This window comes from Phascolarctos cinereus, unplaced genomic scaffold (genome assembly GCF_003287225.1).
Source record: "Phascolarctos cinereus isolate Bilbo 61053 unplaced genomic scaffold, phaCin_HiC Scaffold_9;HRSCAF=440, whole genome shotgun sequence".
NCBI lineage: Eukaryota > Metazoa > Chordata > Mammalia > Diprotodontia > Phascolarctidae > Phascolarctos > Phascolarctos cinereus.
This window is the reverse complement of record NW_027556402.1, coordinates 131426910-131454171: the sequence shown is the minus strand read 5'-3', so window position 1 is coordinate 131454171 and position 27262 is coordinate 131426910. Positions and strand designations below refer to the sequence as shown.

At 36.3% G+C, this 27262-nt stretch overlaps 1 protein-coding gene across 1 annotated transcript in view; it reads right to left on the bottom strand.

The window, feature by feature from the left end:
- TMPRSS11F (transmembrane serine protease 11F) overlaps positions 1–25631 on the bottom strand; it is a 102340-nt gene extending 76709 nt beyond the window's left edge. The window contains exons 1-3 of the mRNA XM_078148856.1: positions 25460–25631; positions 22601–22701; positions 8812–8939 (exon numbers count right to left, since the gene is read on the bottom strand). Coding sequence (XP_078004982.1) covers positions 8812–8939; positions 22601–22701; positions 25460–25631 — 401 coding nt within the window. The remainder of the gene's footprint in view (positions 1–8811; positions 8940–22600; positions 22702–25459) is intronic.
- Positions 25632–27262: the final 1631 nt, after the last annotated feature.

Here is a 27262-nt window from a genome sequence, read left to right as displayed (position 1 = left end):
GTGATGGTGGTGGTCATAGTAGTAGTAGTTAGTAGAAGGTATTTATCTATTACTTGGAAGTTTACAGAATATTTTATAGTCATTCTATGATTTGATCCTCACAATAGCATTGTAGGAAAAGGAATACCCTCATTTTACAAATAAAGAAAATCAAACCCCAGAGAGGTTGCCCCAGTCACATGACAACTACATGAAGAGCTTGATCCCTACATGTTCTGATTCTAAATTCACTGCTCTTTTCACTACTACACAACTTCTTTACCATGCAATCAACCCCCCCAATTTTCCACAATACAAATTAAGATTATTAGGTCAGGGTTATGGATTCCATGCCCACAAAGGCTTCTACCTCCATTTAGCTAGGTCGAGAGAAAAATGGCAAGTCACAAATTATACACCAGCCCTAGTCTGCCATATTATAGTTTGAACTAATTAGTCTCTGAAATCTCTTAGGGCTCTGAGATCCTATTATTCTTTGACTAGGATTGTTTGTTGGTTTTAATGCTCTTTCTGAATTCCTACTGCAAAGAGTCAGCAAAGACATTGTAATCAACAAAAAAGGCTTAATTAAGGAAAATGATAAACTATACTCACATATATTTTAAAGCAAGATTTGCCAAGGAAAATTTAGATTATCTGCTTGAAGGAAAGAATTGACTATGATGATTGGACACCTTAAAAGAATAATAGAAAGAGAAGTCCAGAAGGAAAGTAAACCTCTGTAAGAATGGGGAAGAAATAGAAAGGATTTGAAAATGTTTTTAAGATCAAGAAAAAATAGAACACTCAATCACCCAAACATTAACTCAATAGTTGATCATCCAAATATAATTTAATTTATAAAACAACTGACTGTTGGGCAAATAATGTCCTTGTGTTCAATTGTTTAATAGATCTCAAGTTATCTAAATAGCCAATTCCACCTCTTTAAACCCTTTCATAAGAAAGTCTTTTCTTATCAAGATCTATTGACTAAACTGTATAAATGGGGAAGTATCCTAATAATCCTAATTTGTATTGTGGAAAATCAGGAAGTTGGCCTGGATGAGTCTATGATTCTATGATTTACCTTTTAAATGTTATATTCATTCTGTCTTTGATCTTTGGCATATTTAGCTCTTGACTCTTCCAGTTGACAAATACAATTGATATTACTGTGTTTATACTACTTGGAATCATTTATGAATATATTTTAAAGCCTTTGAATAGTCTCCCTGAGTAGTAAGTTAGAAAGTCATGAATTGTCCCTTTCTAGTCATTAGGGTGCCATTTAATCTATTACTTTTCTAATGAGAGTTATGATGAAGTTATTTAGTGTAGTATATTACTACTCCACGCCCTCAGTGGCTTTAAAGAGTACCTTCTATGTCTATCAAATATTGGGAAAATAGTAGGCAATAGTGATTAATGATAGTCATGTTGAGTTTTAAAAGACAACACAATTATATGGAAATGAATGACATCTCATTTATTTACCTTTGAACAAGATTCCTCTATGAAGGAATTTTTAAATAGTTTAGCCTACTCTGCACACTCAAGCCCCACCATGTTTGTTTCCTCAGTAGAACTCATTTGCTTTAACCAGTCTTCCAAGACCCAGATAATAACAAAACACAATTGTCAGTGCAATATGGCAAACGTTACTAGGGATCTACTGTGTGCAGAGCACTCTGGTAAGCTCTGGGGGAGATACAGTATTCAGATAATACACTACCATTGTCCTCAAGGACCTTAAAGTTGGTTAAAGTTATAATTACACAGATATCTACAAAAATATACAATTTACATGATAAGTGCATTAGAGACAGAAAACAAAGTGATATATGAGGTTTTATGGGGAAGAATATTAATGAGTGGGCTAGCAGAGAAGGCTTTTTAGAGACGGTAGTATTTGGTATAGTTTTTGCATAGGACTTCAGAATTAGAAGAAGAAATAGGCCTTTATTGGCAAAGGAGATGATGATATAACCAAAGACAAATAAACATAAAAGCACTGTACTTTTGGAGAAGGGTAGTGCAGGGGATAGTGAGCATATCGTGACAGGAATGAAAAATGGGTGCAGGAAAGTAATATGAGATCCAGCTGGTAGGAAAGGTCCAGACTGTTAAAAGCCTTGAATAACAGACATGTTTTAAATTGTACTCAGTAATAATAATAGCTGATATTTATATAGCATTTTAAGGTTTACAGCATAGTTTATATAGATTATCTCACTTGAACCTAATGGCAGCTCTGTGAGGTATTAATATAGGTATTATTATCTCCATTTTAGAGATGAGAAAACTGAAATTCAGAGAGCCTTGCCTATAGTTACATTGTTCTTAAGTTGCAGAGGCAGAATTTGAATTAGCATCTGACTGAGTGCTCATCTAGCATTCTCTTACCTATTACCCCGTATCTACTTGCTTCAATATCTTTGAGCAAAGGAATAACTTGGTCAGCTATGCATGAGAGATTATGCCTACATGAGGGCAATAGCAGTGTGAACAGAGATACTTTGAGAATCTTGACACTAAAAATTGACAAACTTTCAAGGGAGAGATTGTTTGAGTCTCTAGGCTCTATGTACAATAAGACCTTCAGAGATAAAGAAAGAGAACATGAGCAGACAGAAAGTATATTAGAAGAGACATTAATTACAAATAAGATTCCTTTTGGCTTCTTTAGGAAAATAATAAGCAGGAAGCTCCCCCTGCCCCTCCAAAGATGACTGTGATTCTTTGAACTGAATTGGTGGTTGCCACAATGTTCCCTTTGCATTTAATTTGTATTTCTATTTAATTTCTGTCTGCTTTGTTTGAAGCTAATTATATTTGCTCTAAAACTTTTTTGTAAGTAAGAAACATATTTTCTAACATTTTAAACTCATCCTAATAAGCTATCTTAATTATAAAATAAGCAAATGGAAGCAGATTCAGCCAAAGAATATAGTTTTCTCTCTTCTACCCAAGTGCCCACTTGAAAAGAAGTTACTTATTTATGTCAGGATGTTCATTCTTTTAGGTTTTTAAGGCATTTGGAGAGCTGAAATTAATTTGCTCTTTTTTCTTCCTGACTGAATCTGAAACCTATGGCAAATGTTCCAGCCCTGGTGTCCTTAAGAGTTAATGTGCCTCTGTAACTATGTAACTTAGTGCCAAAAGAAAATCAGTCTCGTGTAATATTGACAGCTGTCACGGTATATGGAACTGAAAGAAGCCTTAGAGTCTGACCTTCTCATTTTAGAAAATGAAGCTCATAGAGGTGAAGCAACTTTCCCAAGGTCACATTGATAGTAAGGAGACAACATCAGAACCTGTTTCTTAGTTTGTAAAGTAATAGCAACCAGTCAATCAACAAGCAGTTATTAAATGCCTAATAATTGCCAAATGCTGTGCTAGTTGCTAGAGAAATAAATACAAAGAATGAAACAATTCCTACTCTAATGGAGCTTATATTCTGATACTATCTAAGTATACACAGCACAAATATAAAGGGAATCAAGACAATGTAGTTAAATAAAGGTAGTTGGGGAGGAAGGAAATCAGTGAATAGTAACTGCAATGAGAAATGTAGTATGGTGTCAACTTTATCAACTAATTTTTTACTTAGGAATTATTTTTACAATGAAAATTTATATTCAGATTCTGTATTTTTGCCATTTACCAATTATTTGCATTCAAAGAAGGTTTTTAGCTTTAAATCCTTTAACTTACAATGAAATATAGTGGCTGTCCTTTTTCATTTTATTATACTAATATGAATCATAATGTTCTCTTTTCCTATGTGTCTCTTTTTCTTAGAAAAAATGTGACTCTTAAAAAGTAGAATATAATGAAACTTCCTGCACTCAATAAGTAGAATCTATTGAAAGTATAAAACTTCATATTAATAGCAAAGTACCAATAGAGATTAAATTAAAAGACAAGATTAAAAGTAAGTTAAAATAATTCTTTCCTGGATGCTAAGAATATAAAACAGAACTTATATATCACATACCTATTTCTATTAGAAAAACATAAATATAATTCATCCAATGAGACCAGTCCAAAGTATCTCTTTTAAAAAATTCAACCTAAAATACTGTAACTTAAAAGAGAAACCTGTCTCACTAATCAATTTCCAACAGGAAAAGACTTCCTGTTCCATCTTTGCCTTTGGCACCTACTACAGTCCTACCATCATTGATAAATTTTAGCAAAGATGACAGAGTACTTACGCGTACATCATGTACCCAGGAGCTGGGCACCTTCTCTTCTGTCACCATCTGATCTGTATCATCTCAGGATACAGTGGAGGCTTTGAAGGCTGGATGAAGATGAACAATGAAGTCACTGGCAATAAAGACAAAAACCAGTCTGACCAGTTTCAGTGACTGCAGCCTCGATATAGGCTGATAAGAGACATGAACATTTTTGCAAGGGAGGAAGAATTCCAATGTGCCAGTCAATTCCAAACAAATATGTAAACAATGACAAATACTTGAAAAGGGAACTTTTAAGCAGTGCATGTAGGTAGGCATATAGTTAACTCCTGGTAATAATTCTTTCTTTTAGGGAACCAAGGTTTGAGGTATGACCTCATCTTGTTCAAGACCACTTGAAATAAAAGTAACACACTTAAAGATTTTTACTTGAGGGGTTTTCATTTGTATTTTGTCCATTGGGACTTTTATAATTGAAAAGATTTCATATTACCCATAAAAAGTGGCTAAATGCCATACATTAAACATGTTCATTAAGCCCTTAAATTATTTGAACTTTGAGTGAACTCAAGCATCCTGATGAAGTGAAAAAAGAACTTGATCTGGGTCAAAACACTTGGTTTCTTGTCTTGTCTCTGTAGCTAAATAGCATTATGACATTAGGCTAGCCATTTAAGGCTGTTGCCTTAAATCTGAATTCAGAACTCCTGAGCAGTTTTCTTGTTCTTTTCCCTAAAATGTGATTTCCAGGTTTTTTTTTTATTTGTCATGTTCTTCTCAGAGTCCTTTGATACTTAAGTTGTCCCTGTACTTTCTGTCAAGATTAAGGATTGTTTATGTAGAGAACACTGTTAAAGTATTGCCTTTTGTTTCTTTTCTTCCAGATTTCCCTTCACTTTTATATATGTATTCTAAATCTGTTGTTTTTTTCTTTTGCTTCTTTGGAAAAGCTTGCCAATGTGGATTCAAGTTTTTCTACTCTGTTAATTATTTCTCCAGCGTAGGCCATGCATGCTTTTCTTCTGACTTGTTCTTTAAGGTTTTAATCTCTTTTGAATTATTCTGGGATATCATGTTGCTGCTACCTTGGGTCTCCAGAGTATTTTGTGTTTCATCAGACTTTGGTTCAATTACCTTTATTTTGTAATGTTTATTAAGAGAAGTTTGTATTCTTTTTGATGTTTTAGTACTTATCCTTCCCTCTATATGTGGTGTGTGTATATGTATGAATTCTCCTATCCCTCAATTTCTGACTCTGCCCTTCCCTAAAAATAGATATAGCCCAGGGAAAGAATGAAAACCTGCCTCACAAAAAAAGAAAAAAAGCACTGGTTAGGATGTCAGAAGATTTTATTCTTATCCTACATATTTCCCTAAATACCTATGTGGTTTTCAGTACATCAATTTACCTCTCTGTCCTCGGTTTTCATGTCTGTATACAAAATGAATAGAACTAGATGATCGCTAAAGTTCCTTCCTGCTTTAACATTCTGCTTAGGGCTACTGGAAAGTTCTCAGGCTTAGTAAGGTTTACTGCATTTATTCCAACCAGTGAATAAAGGGGAAACCCGTCTCATGATTCATTTTCCAACAAGAAAAGACTTCCTGTCCTATTTTTCATAGCTCCCTTATTGATTTTGGTTCATTTATATAAATCCTGGCCAGAAAAAAGCCTCAGAAATCTAAGGCAAATCACTTATTTTAGAGATAAGGAGTCCTCCAACCAACATGATGGAGTACTAGACATTTTTTCCAATCCCTCCCACACGGCTAACAGGGGCATATATGCAGGGCAAAAATGTAGTCTTCCAACAGCCTAACCACTGTGTTTTTTTTGTTTTGTTTTAAAAATATATATATTTTGTTTTGATAAAAGAGATACTACCCAACAAACACTCAAACAGCTATCCCTGCAAAGTGTAGTTTATAAAGTGATTGACATTTTTACTACATTATTTTCCATTTTTGTTATTTACTTGTTGTTAAGAGAAAGGAAAGATTATTTGGTATAAGAATTGTCACTTGTCTTTGACTTGCCTCTTGCCTCCTTTTATATTGTTTTTATTTACATAGTTGTAAACATTGTAGATAGTGTTCCTTTGCCTCTTTCATCACTCAATATGGCTTTAGTTGCCTTCTTATGTTTGAATTCTTCATATGTGTCATAGTTTCTGAATAACAACATTCTGTCATTTTCAAATACTATAATTCATCAAAGCATCCCACCAATTTTTGGGTATAGACTTTATTTCTAGGTTTTAAAAAAAATCATAATTAATGACACTTTGACACTTTTTACATGTATGTATTATATGTGCCTTTTTTGTTGTTGATAGACAGGTGCTTTTTATACTCTCTTGTATTGTCTACACATGGTCTCTTTAAATCACACTAAATAGCTACAGTTTTAGGCCAGGTATATTGACCATCAAAGTAAAGAGAACCCTAGAAAAATTGAAGATCAAAGATTCAAAATCAATATATTATAACTTTAATTGCTAATTTTACAGACTATGGAAAAGCATCAAAAATTAATTAATAAGTGTGTAAATGTCATATTTACACAGTATCTTTCTCAGAAATAATCAAAGCACCTTTAAATTAATGAACAAGCGTTTATTAATCACCTACCGTGTGCCATGCACTTCATTAGGTTCTGGGGCTACAAAGCAATAAAATGAAGCAATCCTCATTCTCAGGGAGCTTACATTTTAGGAAGGACCCTCAGCCATGCTTCACCTCTGATTTACCTTGACTCTAAAAATTCTTAACTTTTCCTTTCCTGCCTCGCTGGGTTGCACCCTAGAGGGTACCTTCCTTCTTTCCTTCCTGCTTCCAGCACTCCTGTGTGTGTTGTCTTACCCCATTAGAATGTAAGCTCTTTGAGACTAGGGAACTTCTTTATTATATTTGTATCCCCAGTGCTTAGGACATTGTTAATATATAATATATGCTTAATAAATGGAGCAACAGGATAAACAGATTATTTCTATCATTATATTTTATAATCCATGTTTCAGTTCTTTAGAGATGCAGTAACTGAAAATCAGGGGCACAACAGAATTTCTTGAAAGCCTTGTGAGCACGTTTCATGAGAATGTATACAGAATCTTGGTTCTTGGTTCCATATAGGAATAAAACTCTATGTTAAATACTTTAAAGTCTGTATTAACTACTTCGTAGTCAAATTAATCTTCAATTTAGTACAACTACCAGAATTTTACTTCCAGGAGTATTAGAAAATTAGAGGAAATGCAGAATTTCCATTAAAGAAATATGTAGTAATTATGTAATAATTGTAAAGCAATTTCTTTTACTGAGACTCTTAAATGTGGTGACCCATCATGGCATGGAGATAAACTTGGATTCTTTAAGACCATGCCAACAGGGGACCAACTTTGCTAGGTTCTATCAAGCAGCAAAGCTTTGTGGTGGGCTATATTTTCTTTTACCCAATGATCATTCTAGCTAAGTTCAAAGAGACTCAATGCCAAAGGTTTGGCTGTCAGGTGGGTTTTTTTTTTAATTTAACCACAGCAACTCATGAAACCATTATAATAAGGATAGCTATAACCTACAACAGTGGAAATTGAGTCTATAGCAATGAAATTGCTGCACATATGTAAATTACATGCTTATATGTAAAAATATAGTTTCCTTTATGTAAAACTTTCCTTTTAAAGAATTCAAGTAAATTTTATCATTCACTTCATCTTCTAGAAATTTTAAAACTCAAAAATTGGAGTACTTGTAATATAAAGATAGAATTTTAGTTTTGAATCTTTGATTCTTACAATTAAGATAGCACATTCATATTCATGAAAGTATCTTCAGTTCTTCATTATTACAAATAAAAATTCTAGTAATAGCAATAAGTATATCTCTTGAACTAAGTGAAAAACAATGAGGAAGCCCCAGATCTAAGGACTATAAAGTTTATGAACTCTTTAGTGAGTCATTTTATGTGTACCTATTCCTTTTGTACTTCAAAAAAAAAAGTTTCTACTAGGGCCTTCAAAAGTCATATGATCTATCCTACCACACTTAAGCTATGTATAACATATTAAAATCTATCTTATTTTTAGAGATCTCCATAAAGATTTCACAACATCTCTCAGGATCATAAGCCAGTATTTTACAGCCATCACTATGAAAGTCATTGTTATGAGAGAGAACTGTGCTTGAACATAGCTATTTTACCTCTAGCAATTACTAGCTGTGTGACTATAAGCCATCACTAAACCTCTGGTGAGCCTCCTTAAAGGGGGATAATGGTAATGACTTCAGAGTCTTACTGTGAGGCTCAAATGGGATCATGTGTGCGAAGTGCTTTGCAAAATTCAAGGCACTGTGTACGTCAGCTATTCTTCCTAACTTCCTTAAATTCTCACTGGTTCATGTTTTCTTCATGTGTAAAATGAAGAGGTTGAACTGCATTCTCATTCACAACTCTTCTATCTCTATCATTCAATGAAATTCTGCTTTAATTCAATGTTTTTATGCTATAAATAAAGCATATTATAATCAGCTAATTAAGTTCAATAAATATTTGTAAACACCTACTACATATAAGGCATTTCACTAGGCACTGGAGATTTTAAAAAATCATCATCTTCAAAGAGCTTACCTTCTTTTAGTCGCTATCCTCTGTATATCTTCATCCTTCACTTTTCCAGAATTAGTGCCATAATCCCAATTATTTTCATTGTTTTCCTTGGCTCTTCTCTGAGCCCACTCTGTACTCTGTAGTTCTTCCTTTAATTATTAAGAATCTGTTTAGTACAGGCTTAGAAGAGAAAAGAGTATGTATATACATACATACATACATACATACATACATACATACATACATATGTGTGTGTATATCTCACAATAACTCCATCAACTAATTCTTATGATAGATTGGCCCCCAATTTATTTGCATGGAAGTGCCAGCTATGAATTTTAGTCTACTGAATTTCAGTACTGACACACATAAACATTGATTTGTATAGATTATATCTTTGAGTGACATTATTATTAGCACTTGTGGAAATTCAATGAATACTAAATCAATCACTCAAGAAGCCATTCAATGAGAATGTGATGCAAAGTGTGTATTGGGGGGAAGGGGAGGGTGGGGATGTGTCAAAATATTATCACCAATAAGGAAGTTAAAGGGAAAGTAAACAATACTTAGCAACCTTTCTGTAGTGTTAGCAAGAAATGAAAAGAATAGGCTAGAGAGTTCCTAGAATACACTCTATTAAAGGACTGTGAGCATTTATTTATAATTAGAAAATGAGATCTTAATTAATACACTGAGGTAAGAGTTAATTACCAATTAATAAATCTAATTGTGGCAAAGCAATAATTTAGTTGATCACAATGATTTACTAGAAGGTTTATAGGTGTCAACTATCTCTGAAGTATAATGGATTAAAATGTCTCCTAAATAAGGAACTGCTCTATTTGGAACTATGCCCAAAGGGCTATAAAATTGTGCATACGCTTCGATCCAGCAATAGCACTTCTAGGTCTGTATCCCAAAGAGATCATAAAAAAGGGAAAAGGACCTACATGTACAAAAATATTTATAGCAGTTCTTTTCATGATGGCAAAGAATTGGAAATTGAGGAGATGCCCATTAATTGGGGAATGACTGAACAAGTTATGGTATATGAACATAATGGTATAAGAAATGTTGAGCAGGTGGACTTCAGAAAAACCTGGAAAGATTTACATGAACTGATGCTAAGTGAAGTGAGCAGAACCAGGAGAACATTGTACACAGTAACAGCAACATTGTGTGATGACCAACTTTGATAGACTTGGCTTTTCTCAGGGAGGGGGAAATTTTAGAACTCAAAATTTTATGAAAGAGAATGTTGAAAACTAAAAATAAATTAATTAATTAATCTTTTTTAAAAATAAAGAACTGCTCTGAATAGGTCTTATTTTAAGTCCATAATGTTGGAGAATGAGTAGAATACATGACTGAAAAAGATACCTGAATGAAAGAGACCACTCTGAAAAAAATGTTGGAAGGCTCTTCCAAAGATATCACCTAGTCTCCTGTCTACCAAAAGGAGCAGGCAATGGACTAGAGTGGTGTTGGGTGAGTTTCAAGTCCAGGCATATGGTGAGGAAGCATAAGATGATGTGTGTCAGCTGTAGGACTCCAGTGGCTCTGTGCTTGTATTGATGTGGGTCCTAGACATGAGTCTTACGACTCTAAAGTCTCACCTTTTGTATTTAAAGATAAACAATCTTTAAGATTTGAAGGGATTTACTCTAGATCACTTAGCTAGTTAGGTGCAGAGCTAAGACTAGAATCCAGGTTTCTTGATCCTGGTGTTTTCTGTTACATGATATTTCTCTGAAATGCATAAGAAATGAGCTAGCTGACTATATGATGCTCATGACACAATCTTACTGTTTTTGCAGAATGAGATGCTTTACAAAAAGGAAAAAAATCATTTCTTGCCTTAGTTCTTGAAGTGGAAAATTAACCTGGCTCTGTGCTTAGTCACTGCTTCAATTTATACATCTAGTGAAGAAATCCCAGAATTTGTTGCAGCCATTTCTGTACTTCAGGTTTCCTATGTGTCTGACACCTTTCCCATGCTTTTTTTCTGGCACTGGACATGGAAATAAGTACCTCCTTCTTCATTTTCAATAGGGAACCTCATTTTATTTCCCAGATGAGTAGATTTCCTAGAAGACTATACAGATGCCATTGTCCTCAGTGGTGCAAGCAGCCCACAGATATCCAAGTTCTATTCAGGTCTTCTTGGCTAGAGTTGAATGGGAAAAAAAGAAGTCTTGTGGCACTTTGTTTCTGTGCAAAATGTTCACACAATAAACCATTGGCAAAGGCAAAATAAGATCTGTTTTTCATCTGGTCATGTCTTAAGGAAAGGCATTGTAGTATTTCTTTTTTTTTATTCTGCTTCCTAATACTTTCTATATTCTTGACACATGACTCTTCCCTAGTCACAGATAAAGAGCTTCTGCAGTGAACAGTATAAAGACTGTGTCGGGAATTATATCATGTATTCATAGCATAGTTTTTTCCTGCAAAACTTGTTGATACCCATCTAGCATGGGCAGGCATGGGTGGGCTGCAATCCATATCTTCAGAGGAAACACCCTCATCAATAAAATCACAGAGCCATTGGAGTCCTGCAGCTGATACACATCATCTTATACTTCCTCACCATATGCCTGGATTTGAAACTCACCCAACACCACTCTAGTCCATTTCCTGCTCCTATTGGTAGACAAAAGACTAAGTGATCTCTTTGGAAGAGCCTTCCAACATTTTTTTTCAGAGTGGTCTTTTTTATTCCGGTATCTTTTTCAGTCATGTATTCTACTCATTCTCTCACATTGTGGACTTAAAATAAACTATTCAGAGCAGTTCTTTATTTTTCAAAAAGATTAATTATTTATTTTCATTTGCAACATTCTCTTTTATAAGATTTTGAGTTCTAAATTCATTTTCCTGATGATATGTCTCCCTCTGGGAGTCCTAGGCAAGGTGGGGGTGGGGAGGCTTATTTTTTTTTCAGATTATTTATTGGCTATCCCAATTTTCAGAATAATCTCTGGTTTGTTTCTTTGTATAGTTCTTGTCTTCTTTTCTCACTTTTTCCATTCTGCTGTCTCTACCCTCATCTCATGGGGAGAAAAAAAAGAGCACCAGATTCTAATGGTAGACTGTTGGAAAGGCAAATCCATAACTGAAATTAGCAATAAATGGAGAGGGAAGAAAATAAGCATTTGTTAAGCACCTATTATGTGCCAATAACTATACTAAGCCATTTACAAATATCTTGTCATCTGATCCTCACAGCAACCCTGTGAGGTATTACCCCGTTTTACAGTTGAGAAAATTTAGGCAAACAGGCAAAGTGACTTGCCCAGGGTCAAGCAGCTACTAAGTATCTGAGGGTAGATGTGAACTCTGGTCTTCTTGACTCCTACCCAAAACCCCAACCACTTCACCACTTAATTGCCTCTATCCTTAAATCTATCATTAATTGCAACATACCAAAGAAAACAATGGATCTGTAGATAGATATTCATGGTTTAAGAATAGTGGACATACTTTCATATTCAGAAAGTTGTGGTTGTATTCTTTATTTCAGTGATTTGATATGCCAAGGATCTGTGGTTTCTTCAGTGTGTGCATTAATGTACATCACAGACTCTAAAATTCAGTGCGTGATCTTCAAGTGTTACTGTAGCAAAAAAAAAAAAGAAAAAAAATCTTCACCCTGCAACCAATCTGGGGTTAAGCATCTCTCAATAACTTATTTAGTGGCTCATCACCTATAAGTTCTCTTCTCCCCTCTTCTATGTCTCAAAACCATTCTCTCCTCAGTTACTCCAGTCTCTGATGAACAGGTGGTCTTTCTAACCCACCAAGTCCAACCCTTATCCTTGAATGCATCCCCTCCCCTCTTTTATCTTCAATCATTCATTATTTATTAGTTCTTTCCCTACAGTCTGCAAACACACCCAGGTGTCTCAGTTTAAAAAATCCTCACTTGACCCTACCACTCCCTCAAACTTTATCTCTCCTCCCTTCCACACTTTAACTTCCAGGAAAAAAAAAAAAGTACATACCTTAACTCCATTTCCTTTTCTCTCGGCTCTTGCCATTTGTTTTCTGATCTTATCACTCAACTGAAACTCTACTCTCACTAATGACCTAATAATGGACAAATACAATAACATGTAAGTCTTTTTGCAATCCTTCTTGATTTCTCTGCTGTATTTGACACTGGTTTACCACCCTTTTCCTCTGGATAATTTCTTCTATGGTTTTTTGAAACACTGTTTTCACCTGTTTCCTCTCCTACCTGTCCTTCTCCTGCTTGTCCTACCTATAAATTCTCAGTCATCCTTTTATGGACCATCACCTATGCCCTGCCTCCTAACTGTCAGTTCACCTTTAGTCTTTCTCATGTTCTCTTCTGTCCTCATACTCCTTCCTGTGACTTCATCAGTCTCCCTGAATGATCATCTCTACACACACGACTACAAGATCTTCCAATCCTGAACTAGTCTTTCCCCAGAGCTCCTGTCCTGCAATACCGACTGCTCACTGGATGTTAAATACTGGATGCATGTTTATGTCTTAGTAAAAACAAAACAAACTAAACAAAAAACTAGTTTTCCCCCCACTATACTATATTGCCTCCAATAGTATTGACATGCATGAAATGTTTCTCTGACCTGACATTTCAAGTACCCATAAATGTAAAGTTATGAAAGTTGGGTCCACCCTCCCAACTCCCCCAAACCACAAAAATAATAAAAGTTGTGTTGGATTTAGAGAAACTTACATCTTTTTAAATGTGGTTATGAGGTAGATATTTTTATTTTATTCAAAGTTTTTCTAGGCAACCTAGTAAAGAAATCACAAAGAATAATTGAACAGTTGATCTATTCTCCCAACCCCCATGAAGTCATCTACTTCTTTTTTTCTTTCCTCTTTTTTTTAAGCCCTGGATGGCTTTTTTTTCCAAATAAAAGACTAAATTCCTATAAGAAAAAAAATGCATATCTGTGTGGTAAGTGAAAGATGAAGTGACTGAGATAAACAAAGATTCAATCTTCTGAGAATATTGATTTATTAAGCAATGCATACTAATTGACTAATAAATGAAGACCAGACTTCCTCAGCTTAGGCCTAAACTCCTAATACAGGGGGAGATAGAATTTTGTATGTTAAAAAACTCAAATAAGTCCAATTAATTAAAAGGAAACAACACATTAGGTAATCTGATGTCTAATTGGATAAAAGATTAGGAACTTTCCAAGTTGGAAGAGAGAAAACAAATAGGTACAATTTCCTGAATTCAGAAAAAGAGGTGTCCCACTCCCCAGGTATCTGTAAACAATCAAATCAAGGGAATATGGAAACAATAACTTTTTGATCATTATGGGCCAGTTTTTAAGACATAAAAACATAAGACAAATAGATTGCTTGAGATGTGCTGTTGTGAGAAAGCATGCATCAATTTGGGTTTCTGGTCAGCATTGCGTAGGTCCTTAGTTAAAAGTCTCTAAGCAGCAGGGAGGAGAGTTCCAGTTTCCCAGCCACACAGGGTTATGTTCAAACAATGCAATAAGGTTTTCTCCCAGTTCCCACAATTAAATAAAGTTTTCTCACAAGACCCATAATTGAATAGAAAGGGAACTGAGCTAGCTCTAAAATTGAGTCACAAGATGGAGTCAATGTGGTTCACTCAATTCTCACTACCACTTGCTGTCCTCATCCCTTCAATTCCCTCATCTGTCAATATTACATGATATTAGTTTCTACATCCTGTATTCACATATCTTGGATATGTAACCAGAATATATAATACATGAGGATGAGCATTGGGCCTTCCTTCTATTATCCATAGTACCTGTCATGGGGCTTTTGCACATCTTAAATGTTGAACAAATATTTGAATGAATGGGTATAACTGAATAAATGGATCTCTGCCATTTATTTATATTTCTTATTTATTTTATTTATTTATATATAGTCCTCCAATTTATTCTGATCCTCCCATTTTATTTTCGCTACTAGCAACTTCCTTTCTTTTGTAATCTCTGACACTCCCCCAAATAATTATCTTCACCTGTCCTTCTGCTCTTGGAGTTCTTCCTGTACCTATTCCTTGAATCCAATGCAAAACTCCACATGGTGATTCAATGACTCTAGATAAGTCTATCCTTTCCTCTCTAAACATTCTGTCAATTATATTCTCTACTAAGAATGTGGCTCTACATGATATATATTCTTTTAAAATTTTTTAAAATTTTTAATATTATTATTTTAATTAATAAGTGCTATAATATATTCATTTTTAACATTTTTAAAAATTTTGAGTTCCAAATTCTCTTCCTCCTTCCAGTTCCTCCCCCACCTGTTGAGAAGGCAAGTATATGATAAGATCATATGATCTCAATTAAACATGTGAGATCATAGTACACATGTTTGTTTTTAAAGCAATAAAAATAAAGTTAAAAAATATACTTCAATTTGCACTCAAATTTCATCAGTTCTCTCTCTGAAAGTGGACAGCATTTTTCATCATATGTCCTTTGGAGTTGTCATGATCATTGCATTGATCAGACTAGCTAAGTCTTTCACAGCTGGTTGCTGTTACCATGTACAATGATCTCCTGATTCTGCTCACTCATTCGGCATCAGTCCATATAAGCCTTCCCAAGTTTTTCTGAAACTATCCTGCTCATCATTTCTTACAGTACAATAGTACTTCATCAAAACCATATTTTCTTGTTGTGCAGTGGTTTTTCAGTTGTGTTGGACTCTTCATGACCCCATTTGGGATTTTCTTGGCAAAAATGCTGGAGTAATTTGCCATTTCCTTCTCCAGCTCATTTTGCAGATGACAAAACTAAAGTAAATAGAGCTAAGTGACTTCCCAGGTATACAGCTAGTAAGTAAGGTATACAGCTGAGGCCAGATTTGAATTCATGAAGATGAGTCTTCCTGACTCCAGGCCTGGTATTCTATCCACTATGCCACCTAGCTGCCAAACGCAACCATATACCACAACTTGTTTAACCATTTCCACCATTGATGGGCATCCCCTCAATTTCCAATTCTTTGCCAATATAAAAAAGAGCTGCTATAATATTTTTGAATGTTTAAGTCCTTTTCCTTTTTCCTTGATCTCTTTGGAATACAGACCTAGTAGTGGTATTTCTGGGTTAAAGGGTATGCACAGTTTTATAGCCCTTTGGGTGTAGTTCCAAATTGTTTTCCAGAACGGTTGGACCAGTTCATAATTCTACCAACAGTGCATTAATGTCCCCATTTTCCTACATTTCCTCCATCATTTCTGATAGGCACGAGGTGATACCTCAGAGTTGTTTTAATATGCATTTCTCTGATTAGTGGTGACTTAGGGCATTTTTCATATGAATATATACAGCTTTGATTTCATCTTCTGAAAGCTGCTTGTTCATATCCTTTGACCATCTATCAATTGGAGAATGGCTTTTATTTTTATAAATTTAGCTCATTTCCCTATATATTTGAGAAATGAGACCATTATCAGAGAAACTTGCTGTATAAATTTTTTTCAGAGTTATCTACTTCTGAATTAGCCACTGTGGCTTATTACTTAACAGAAAGAATTGGGATTCTGATTGAGAAATGTTCATTTGATCTAGTGTTAGCTGCTCAAAGGTTCATAGTTACACTAGTAATTCTACTTCAGGTGCCATTTCCCATTGTTCCTTCAGAGCAAGCCTGTGTTGCTGTGAAAGGGAACACTTCAGAGAATTTTAAAATGTCAAAGACAATACAGCATGAAGTATAATGTTTCCCTTAATTAGTATTCAAAAGAAGAATTTGCATATCTCAGGTGATTCAGCGGAAGAGCAGCTGAAAATGGATTACTGTAAGAACAAATTACTAATTCTTGATGGACTTGATGGTGTGAGTCAAGTTATCCATGAAAGAATTCTCCACCAACTGATATTTCCTCCAATTCTGTTAATTGTCTGAAAAAGAACCACTCCCACTGAAGTGCAGTCTGGGCCCTAGGCGGCTGTCACCTGTATATAATCTGAGTCACAGGACATCTTAAGCTGTTTCTGTCTAGCACGATTGACTCAGGGTCCACCTGACTGATGTATTTTGACTTCATTTAAAACACTGGGGTTTGCTGAATGTAGCAGGAATGTGGCAATGTTATGACCCTGTTTTGCTTTGTTCCTTGTATCATTTGGTGAACAGGTATACTACTTGACTTGCCCAGTGATTTTTTCAGATGCTCGTTCCTGAAGGCAAATACTCTTAAAGACCTTGCCCTTCCTTTTGAATCTATACACTTGATAACTTTGATCATTTTCAGCACTCAGTGTATACCAACTATCATGTCCGATAGCTTGATGTAACTGTAGTATTCTGTATAACACAGGAATTAAAAGTACTTTTCTGTGAGATTAGTCCTATAGGCTAGTGACAATGGGTTTTAATTTGTGTTCAATGTGTCCTTTCAGACAAGTCAGGGAGTCAGTTAACAGGCATTTATTAGGCATCTACTATATGTCAGGCCCTAAATTCTGAGGATACAAAGAAAGGTAAAAAATAGTCTCTGTTATCAAGGAATTTACACCTAATGGAGGAGATAACATGCAAACAATTACAGACAAGATATATACATGATCAATTTGAGATTATCAACAGAAGAAAGACACTAGCAGTAAGAGTAATTGGAAGGTGGCATCTTAGCCGAGACTTGAAGGAAGCCAGGGAAGCTAGGTGGCAGGGGTGAGGAGGGAGAGAGTTCTAGGCACAGGAGGATAGCAAGTGAAAATGTCTGGAACCATGAGATAGAATGTCTAATACAGAAAACAGCTAGGAGGCTTCTGCTGATAAATTACAGAGTGCTGGTGAAGCAGGATATAAAGAGTAAGTAGACTGGAAAGGCAGGCCATACTAGACAATAGTATGGAATGGCAACTCAGCCTTAGTTTCCTCATCTGTAAAAACAGGGATAATCGAATGACCATCTAACACAATTGTTTTAAAACTCGAGTTAATGTACATAAATGCTTTGGGAACCTTAAAATTATAGATGAACTTCAATTGCTGCTGCTGTTGCTGCCACCATCACCACTATTACTGCTGCTGCTGCTGCTGCTACTATTACTACTACTTAATTCGAGCCCCCTCCAAATGGATCTTTCCCTTTTGCTTTAGATCTCCCCATCTTAAAAATAAAATAAAATACAAAGATTTCCTTGACCCTGTTGTCTCTTCTGATTCCTGTCCTATTCCTCCTATCATTTTCATTGACAAACCTAAAATGGAAAATCTGTACTTGTTGATTCCCATTCCATTTCCTGTCTATCAATTCACCCTCTTAATGCTCTGCAACCTAGTTTATATTCCCATTACTCTACTATGATTTTTTTTTCTCTATTACCAACCTTTTATACATCCTTATTCTAGTTCTCTGCTATCCTTGACCATATAATACCATCTTCTTCTCAAAATTCTTCCTTGGGTTTCCCTAACATTATGCTCTCCTGGTTTTCCCCCTACTTTTCCAATTTGCTCCTTTTCCTTTGCTTTCATTGGCACTTTTATCTAACTACAGGATTCTACAATTCTATAGTACATAAATTGTCATCTCCTTTGTGCTAAAAATTAGTATTTGTAAGTTATTTGAACCACATTCTTTGCCAGTGAGTCCCCTACAGCAGCACTGCTATCGTTCTTCCTATCTATGCATAACTATAGTGCTGATCACTGGAGGAACTATATTTTCAACATATAAGTACTGTATTTGAAGTGTGCCAGGTACACATGAATGAAACCTACCTTGATGCAATGTGGGCTGGTCAGGATTTCCTCACAAGAGCTATACTTAGAATTTAATTGATACTAAGATGAGAAGTTTGCATTTTAATGACATGTCTCAAATATTACAAATTATGCTCTCTTATCTATTGCTTGTTTTAGGACAGAGACCAAAAGAGCATCTCCATTGTACCATTTACTACTTGAGTCAAAACAAAATTCAATTCAATTCAATAAAAATTTATAGTTTTTATCTCTAATATTACTGCTAAATTCTAATCAGTGAATCAAAATACAGAAAATTTTCAATATATATGGGCTAAATATTTCTTAAAGAAAGAATTGGATCAATAGTTGCACAATGACAGCTACATGGTCATTTATAACCAAGAAAAGGATCAGCTGCCCCTAAGATCCATGGTATGTCAGATGCCCTTGAAAGCCAGTAGATTTAAATTCCTTGAAGGCACAAACTGTTCTTACTTTTTTCTTTGTATCCCCAGCACTATGCTAAGTCATAGTGCCTAACATATAGTAGTTGTAAAAATATTTGTTGAATTGAACTGGTGACACTAAATTAAGCTATGTTTTTGTTTTGTTTAGTTTTTATGGCTAACAGACTGATAAACCAGGATGATGAAATAACTATTGTGTACATGGGACTCAGCAAGGGGTTCGACAAAATATGTCATGATATCTTTGTGGATAGGATGGAAAGATGTGGGCTGGATGTGAGCATAATTTGACCATTCTGGAATTCTCTGAATGACTGAACCCAAAAGTTAGTAACTAATCAGTTACTGAGAATTAGCCACCTTGAAGAGACAGCTAAGACGATTTGCTAGGATCAGATTCCAAAGAGATATTTTCCTCACCATATGTCACTTCCTACATTCCCCTCTTTTTCCTTTTCCCCTCCACCCATTTAATTGTCCAAAATACAGAACCAAAATCTGTGTTTTGAATATCTGTTGTATTTGGTACAAGAGTTTTATGTTGCCTCAATTTAATATTTATCAATGTGATCTTTTAAATAGCGCTTAAATTAAAAACAACAACACAAGTACATAAATTAAATTGCCATTTAGGTTTTCACTGATGCTCTTGGATCACTTCGATAGTGAGTGAAAGTTTCTTATAGTTTCTAATTATTGTTCTTGAGTAAAATGCTTATTGGACCCCAAACTAAGAACTTCAGCAAATTCACCAAAAGATGAAAAGACCATAGATTCTGGGACCCAAGGGCCCATGGAGGGAAGGGCTTCAGAATTACTAGTCAATGGTAAGAGTAAGAGACCCTGGCACAGCACTTTGGGAGAAGACCACAACAATACTTGGGCATCTCTGGTGAACATAGTGGCATTTGTTCCCAGGCCCAGCATGGAGTACTGCCAGTAATTAGATGGAACAACATCTCATTTATTCCAGAAAAGACTGACCATTCCTCAGAATATCTGCCCTGTACTTCATGGACAAAACTTAACCATTCAAAAGACTCACGGGGGATAAGGTAATTGGTAGAAAAGGAGCAATGTGGGAGAGACATGGTAACTGGGGGAAGTGATCCCTGGGAGAGGGGTGCAGACGTGACAAGAACACATAAGTGGTATCCTAGGGCCAGAGAAGGAAGTAGAAATGGTCAGATATATATACAGCCTAGGACCAGAGAAGAATGGTAGTTTAGAGCACTAGGCCTGGAGTCAGAAAGACCAGAGTTCAAATTTGACCTCAGACCTTCACTAGCTGTGTGATTCTGGACAAGTAAGTCACTCAACCCTGGCCTGCATAAAACTGAAGAAGGAAACCACTTCAGTATCTTTGCCAAGAAAACACCACAGACAGTTGGTCCACAGATCATGAAGAGTTAGACATGACTGAAAAACAAGAAAATCAAGTTCAAGTAGAAAGATTCACACTGAAAAATGTTTTTATTTAATTAAAAGAGATCTAGTCAGAAAGTAAGGCCTCAAGGAAAACCATGACGTTCAAGGAAGAAAAACACTAAAGTTTAAAACTTTACATTCAAGTCTCCTTTCTTATGCCTTGGCTTTGATGTTCAGGAAATAGTTCAGTGAGTGGATCACTTGTGCTGTGTCATGTTAGATTCTAATCTAAATATTTTTCTTCAATGCTTGTTGAATTGAATTGAATTCATCCCTTTCTATTTTGGATCCTACATGCCTACTGTGTGCAAGGCATTGTGATAGGTGATAAAGACATAAAGGAAAAGAAAAAAATACTAAATAGTATTTGCCCTCAGGGAGTTTATAGTCTACTGGAATTTAGGAATTGACTCTTTAATACACAGCCAGTTAGAAGACAGCTTCAAAAAGGTTCTGTTCTTGGTGCTATGTTTTAGAAATCTGAAGACAAACAATATGCCTCTCTATTGTGTTGCTGTTTCTTTAAATGCCATATTGTAGTAACAGCTAGAGAAGATGGTTTTTATTTTGGCTTACTTGAATACGCTGGTCATTACAATAGTTTTCATTGCTGTTCTCTTTCTCTCCATTGTGGAGAGCTCCAAGTGTAATGCAAACATTTTCTCCTAAAGCCTCACAGCTTCATTGAAAGGAGTGTTGTATATTGGACAGAGCACTAGATTTGAGGGCAGTGGATAGGGCACTGGACCTGGAGTCAGGAAGACCTGAATTCAAATCTGAATTCAGATACTTAGCAGTTGCATGATCCTGAGCAAATCACTTAATCCTGTTTACTTGTTTCCTTATCTGTAAAATGAGCTGGAAAAGGAAATGGCAAAGCACTCCAAGTATCCTTGCCAAGAAAACCTCAAATGGGGTCGTGAAGAGTTGGACAGACTGAAAACAACTAAGCGACAAGAACAAAGCTAGATTTGAAGTCTGGGGGTCTGAAATAACTTCAGATTCAACTGCTTAGGCTATTTCTGAACCTCTCGACCTCATTTTACTCATTTGAAAAATGAAGAGATTGGGCTAGAAGATCTATAAGGTCACTTCCAGATCTAAATTCTAGGACTTTGAGAGGTAAGAAGAGGGAGAGCTTTCAAAAGGCAGGTGAAACAATTAGGAAAGTCCATCCAGTGAGCCTGGAGTGAAACTAAGGACAGAACCTGGTATACCAATTTCAATGAACAGCTACTTGTGTTATCTCACTGAGGAATGGAACTGTGGAGAAATTCCCTTGAAGACATTTTCATATTACAATATGTATGACTGCTGGGTGGTAGCAGATTATTTGGATATTTAATGATTTGTGTAAGTATTCTTGTATTATGACTCATCCTCAATCTATACTGATATGAGCTTTGATCTGAACTGGTAAAGGGAATATCTACATTAATGAAATCATTAATCCAGCAATGTTATCAAAGGTTTATTCTTCAGTTTAAGATTTTCTTTCTTTTTTTTTTGAGGGTCATAAGTTGGCATTTATTTTTTTAAGTTCAAGAACAGGTTATGAAGGGGGTGGGAGGCACATTCAGAGCAGAGAGTCCAAGGTAGAGCCCTAGGGAAAAGGGAAGAAGGGAGGAGACAGGGAGACAAGAGCCTCTCATCTGTGTCTTCTCTAGAAGATGCTGATCCTGATTTCTGTGCCTTGGTCCAGGGCACACAGTGAAGCACACCATAAGATGAGGTTCCAGGGGGTACAGGTTTAGGAAAACATCAAAGGATGGCCAAAGTTACACATCCAACCAAAGGTGGGATCTGGGATTCTCCCTGGATCAGCAGCACTTCTTCCTTTTAGGAACTGAAGCATAGTGATAAATTCCATTCCACTTATTTCAGCTCTTATGAAAGAAACATTCTTGTAGTTAAAGTCTTTGTGCTAAAGGATCTTTCATCACCTCTCTGACTTCTGGTACTTTGCTTCTGGTTTCTTTGAACATGCATCCAACGTGTAAGCTCCTGCTCCAGAGCTGCTACTTGCTCCTCAGTTAAAGTGATCTGATCCAGATAAGGCTGAAGTGCTGCAGATTTCCGATTTAAGTCCTTTAGATTTCTACTTATGTTTTCTGCAATATCTTTCATTTCTAGATACTTCAAGCTAGTCAGCTTGTTCATATTTTCCAGAAGTTTATAGTCTTCATTGGTGGCTGTTAGCTCACCTGGTATGTGGCCATTTTGGAGAACATATCCTGGCACAGTCCTGTGATGTCCTCATTGGTGGGTTCCGTGGCCTCCTTGGCCATCTCCACCATGGCATTGTCTAGGACAGAAAAGGGAGGAAGGAAAAAGGATAAAGGGAAGAAGGGGGATGAGAGATTGGGGGGAAAGAAGGAGAGAGATCAGGGAGAGAAGGGGAGAGAAGGGAAGGGAAGAAGGAAGAGGAGAAAAAGGGAAGGGTGAAGAGTCAGAGAAGGAGATGAGGGGAGGTGGAGAAAAGGGGGATGGCGGATCTCAATTTAAGATTTTCAAAGTGCCTTGTGCTTTAACTAAATAGCTGATTCACTATGCCATTGAGACAGCATAGAAAATAATTTGTTGCCAGTGATTGTGACTTTGGTCAAATTATTAATCAATTATTGAGCATTTATTAACTGCCTACTGTGATCCAGGCACTGAGCTAGGAATTAGGAACAAAAAGACATAAATGAAACAGTTTTTGCCCTCAAGGAGTTTATATTCCATCAGGGAAGACAACACATTCATGTCTAAGTATGTGGAAAATAAACACAAGGTAATTTTGAGCTGAGGGAAGAGTAAGGCACTAGCAATTGAGAGTATTCTGTATTGTATTCCATATGTATTCTGACCAGAACAGAATATAGGATGACCTCTATCTCCTCTGTTCTAGATACTATGTCTGTCTTAATGTAGAGCAGGTCAAATTAGCTTTCTGATGACCATGTCCCACTATATATTTGTATTGATCTTGCTGTCTACTAAAATCCTTAAATCTTATTTTATTTTGTAGTTGTCTAGCTATACCTCCCTTATTCTACACAATTTATTTTTTGGGTCCAAGTGTGAACTCTACATTTGTTCCTATCAAATCTCATTTTATTGGTTCAGATTAGATTCAACCTATTATTCTAATCTGTCAAGTGTTTTTGGATACTGACCCTGTCATCCAACATGCTAATTATAGCTCCCACTTTTATGTCATCTTCAATCTAAGTATTCAACTTCTACCTTTATCTAAGTCATGGGTAAAAATGTTGAACAGCACAGAGTTGAGGACAAATCCCTGAGGCACTTCACTAAAGATTTCTCTCCAAGTTGATAATAATCTTTTAGTGACAATCTTTTGGGTTTAGTCTTTTTAAAAGTTCTGAATTACCCAGTGAAGTGGTGATAAAGAAATGGAGACAGCAAGAGTAAATGATAGCTAGCCCACACTTTCACTGTTGTGTATGTTGTTTATCTTTTGTACTCCAAGAGGAACAACGACATTACGATGTTGGGGTCAGGATATAATGTGTTCAACTGTGGCTGATCAGTCTAATACAAGCTCAGAAGGCTCTACCACAGGTCAGGTATAATTAGTCCATATGAACATTTGGGATGGAGATGTCTCTAGATCTGCACATGTCATGTTTCCTTCATGCTACTGGGTTTCTGCTTTGCTCATAGAGCATAGCTCCTTCTTTGATGCAGAATCACTATGTAGGACAGTCCTGTGCTGATGTTTCCCATGTCTCACAATTGATACTAGAGCTCTTTAGAGAGACCTTAAGAATGTCTCTTAGTCCCTTAGGCAAATATGCACTTGGCATTCAAACAATGTGGCCAGTCCATCAGAGTTTCACTCTTTGCAGTAGAGTTTGAATGCTTGGCAGTCCAGTTCAAGAAAGGGCTTCAAAGTCTGGGATTTTATCTTGCCAGATGATCTTCAGAATCTTTCTAAGAAAATCCAAATGGAAGTGATTCAGTTTCCTGGCATGGCACTGGTAGACTGTCCAGGTTTCATAGGCATACAACAATGAAGTCAGCATAATGACTCTGTAGAATTCATCTTCTCTCCAACTCTTTCTTTTGGAGACTCCCAAATACTGAGCTAGCTCTGGCAACATATGCATCAGTCTCATCATCTATGTTGACATCCCTGGAAATCATAGAACTGTGTGGTATGCCACTCAAAAAAAAACCACACTTATAGGTTTTTTTCAAGGAGAAACAGAAAGTTAATTTATTTGCTATTCTTGAGAATAGGGTGTCCCTGCACCAGGAGGCTCTGATGAGGGAAGACAGAGACAGAAGCAAAAGAACCAGATTAAATAGCCCTAACAAGCAAATCTCCCCTCCCACCAGCTGTCCACTACTTGGCAACGCGAAATTCTATCATAGAACAAAGGAAACAATATACATATCTATATGTCTTAGTTTACTGAAATAATATCAAAGAAGCAATTAAAAATGTGCAGTCAAGCTAGACATTATGCTGTGTAGCCAGGTCATTGTGACCGAAATATAACAACAGATGTAACAGCAAAGTACAGGGGGGGTTTCAAACTTTAACTACTGAGATACGTTGTACTGTGTAGCCAGGTCACCATGACCGAAATATAGCAACAGATATAGGGGGGTCTTCTACTTTAATTACTACTAGAAAAGGGGACTTACAGAAATCTATACTTAACCCTATCCTGCCTCCTGAACTTATTTCCAAATTTAGGATAGTCTCATCCCAAACCTTAATTACACTGAGAAGTCTTCACTGAGACACTCCATTCACTGCCAAAGTTAAATGAACTTATCCACAGCATTCAAAATTTCTCCATTTGTTGAAACCAATAATAGTTCCATGTGTGGATGGTGTGGTGCTCGCTGGTGGCAAGCCTCTGTTTTCTTGGTGTTAATTGTTAGGGCCAAAATTAGTAGAAGCAGCAGAGAACTGATCCATACCTTTCATCTCTGTCTCAGTGGCTGCATTGAGTGCACAATCATCTGTCAATGAAAAGTTGCACAGCAACTCTTTCTTCATTTTAGTCTTGGCTTGTAGCCTTTTCAAGTTAAAAATGTACCATCAATGTGGTAGCTGCTCTTGATGCTGTTTTTGTTTTCATTGAATTCATCTGACGTTGTAGAAAATATAATGCTAAAAAGCATGGGAACAGGCACACAGCCCTGTTTCACTCCATTGGCAACTGGGAAAGTGTGAGAGCAATATCCTTTATCCAGAGCCTGTGCAAGCATGCCATCATGAAACTGGCATACAATACTTCTCTTAGAAACCAAATTTCAGCATGATCTTCCACAAGCTTTCATGACTGACAGTATCAAATGCTTTGGTCAGGTCAGCAAATATTGTGTACTAACTTCTGCTCTGTCTGTTCTTCTCCTGTCATTTCTCCTGGAGTTGTCAGGTAGCAAACACCATGTCAACTATTCTTTAGCTGTTTCTGAAGCCACACTGACTCTCAGGTAGATGACCATCTTCCAGTACTTTTATGATGCTCTGAAAAATTTAGGGGTCAAAGACCTCTTGTGCATCTCACCTACTCAGTGCTGATGGAGCCACACTGATCAGTGATAAAAATATAAACCTGGAGAGGTGGGCTGAATACTTCCATAGTGTTCTCAACAGACTGTCATTAACCAGTGCTGAAGCCATCAAACACAAATGTCGGGTTGAAGTCATTTCCTCTCTAGCAAAACTTCCAAGTGAAGAAGTATCAAACACCATCAAGCTTCTCTTATGTGGCAAAGCACCTGGTGCTGATTCCATCCCAGTAGAGATCTACAAGGCATAGGTCCACTGTTCATACTGAAGCTGACCAAAATCTTCTGGGTCATACGACAAAAGGATGTTATCTTTCAGGAGATCAAGGATGCCTCCATTGTCCGTCTCTATAAAGGCAAAGAAAGCAGGTTGTCCAGTGATAAGCACAAAAGGGATCTTACACTTAGTCATCCCAGGCAAGATTCTGTTGTCCTAAATCAGCTGATCCTTCATCTGGAAGATGTTCATTGTTTTGCATACTTTGGTAATATCCCACGTTGTTCTTCATCTTTGCAGACTAAAAAATAAAAACAAAAACGTAGTAAATTGTGTACTGGCAAATTTCTAGAGAAAGCTATTGAAGCTTTGCTTTCACAATCTCACTCCCCTCTTCTTAACTTCTACTAATCTGGCTTCTGATCTCATTACTTGACTAAAACTCCTTTTTTTCATGTCCTTCTGTGATCTCTTTACTGCTAAACCCAGGGTGTTTTCTTAGTAGTCCTCATCCTCCTTGACCTTTCTGCAGTATTTTATACTGTTAACTTTCTACTGTTAATCTGTTCCATTAGAAAATGTCTTTTCCCTGCATCTTTGTGATACTGTTCTTCTTTGGTTCTCCTCCTACCTGTCTGACCATTCCTTCTCAGTCTTCTTTACAGGTTAATCATCCACATCCCACCCACTGAGTGTAGATGTACCCCAGGGCTCCACTCTGATCCTTCTTCTCTTTTCACTGAGGTGTTGAATTATTATCTCTATGCAGCTGACTCAGATTTACTTTCCCAGTTCTCATCTTTCCACTGAACACCAGTTCAGCCTCAACAATAACCTGTTATATATCTCCAAATGAATGTTCTACAGGGGTCTCAAACTAAATATGTTCAAAGTAATTCATTCTCCTTCCCTCTAAACCTATCTGTCCTCTAAACTTCCTCATTCCCTTGAGAGCATCATTATTTTTCTAAACATACAGGTTTGCAACCTAGGAGACATTCTCAACTCTTCAATTTTACTCCACTTCCGCCCAGTCTAATCAGTTGCTAAGTATTATTAGTTCTGCTTCCACAACATATCTTAGCTATATCCTCTTCTCTACACCCTG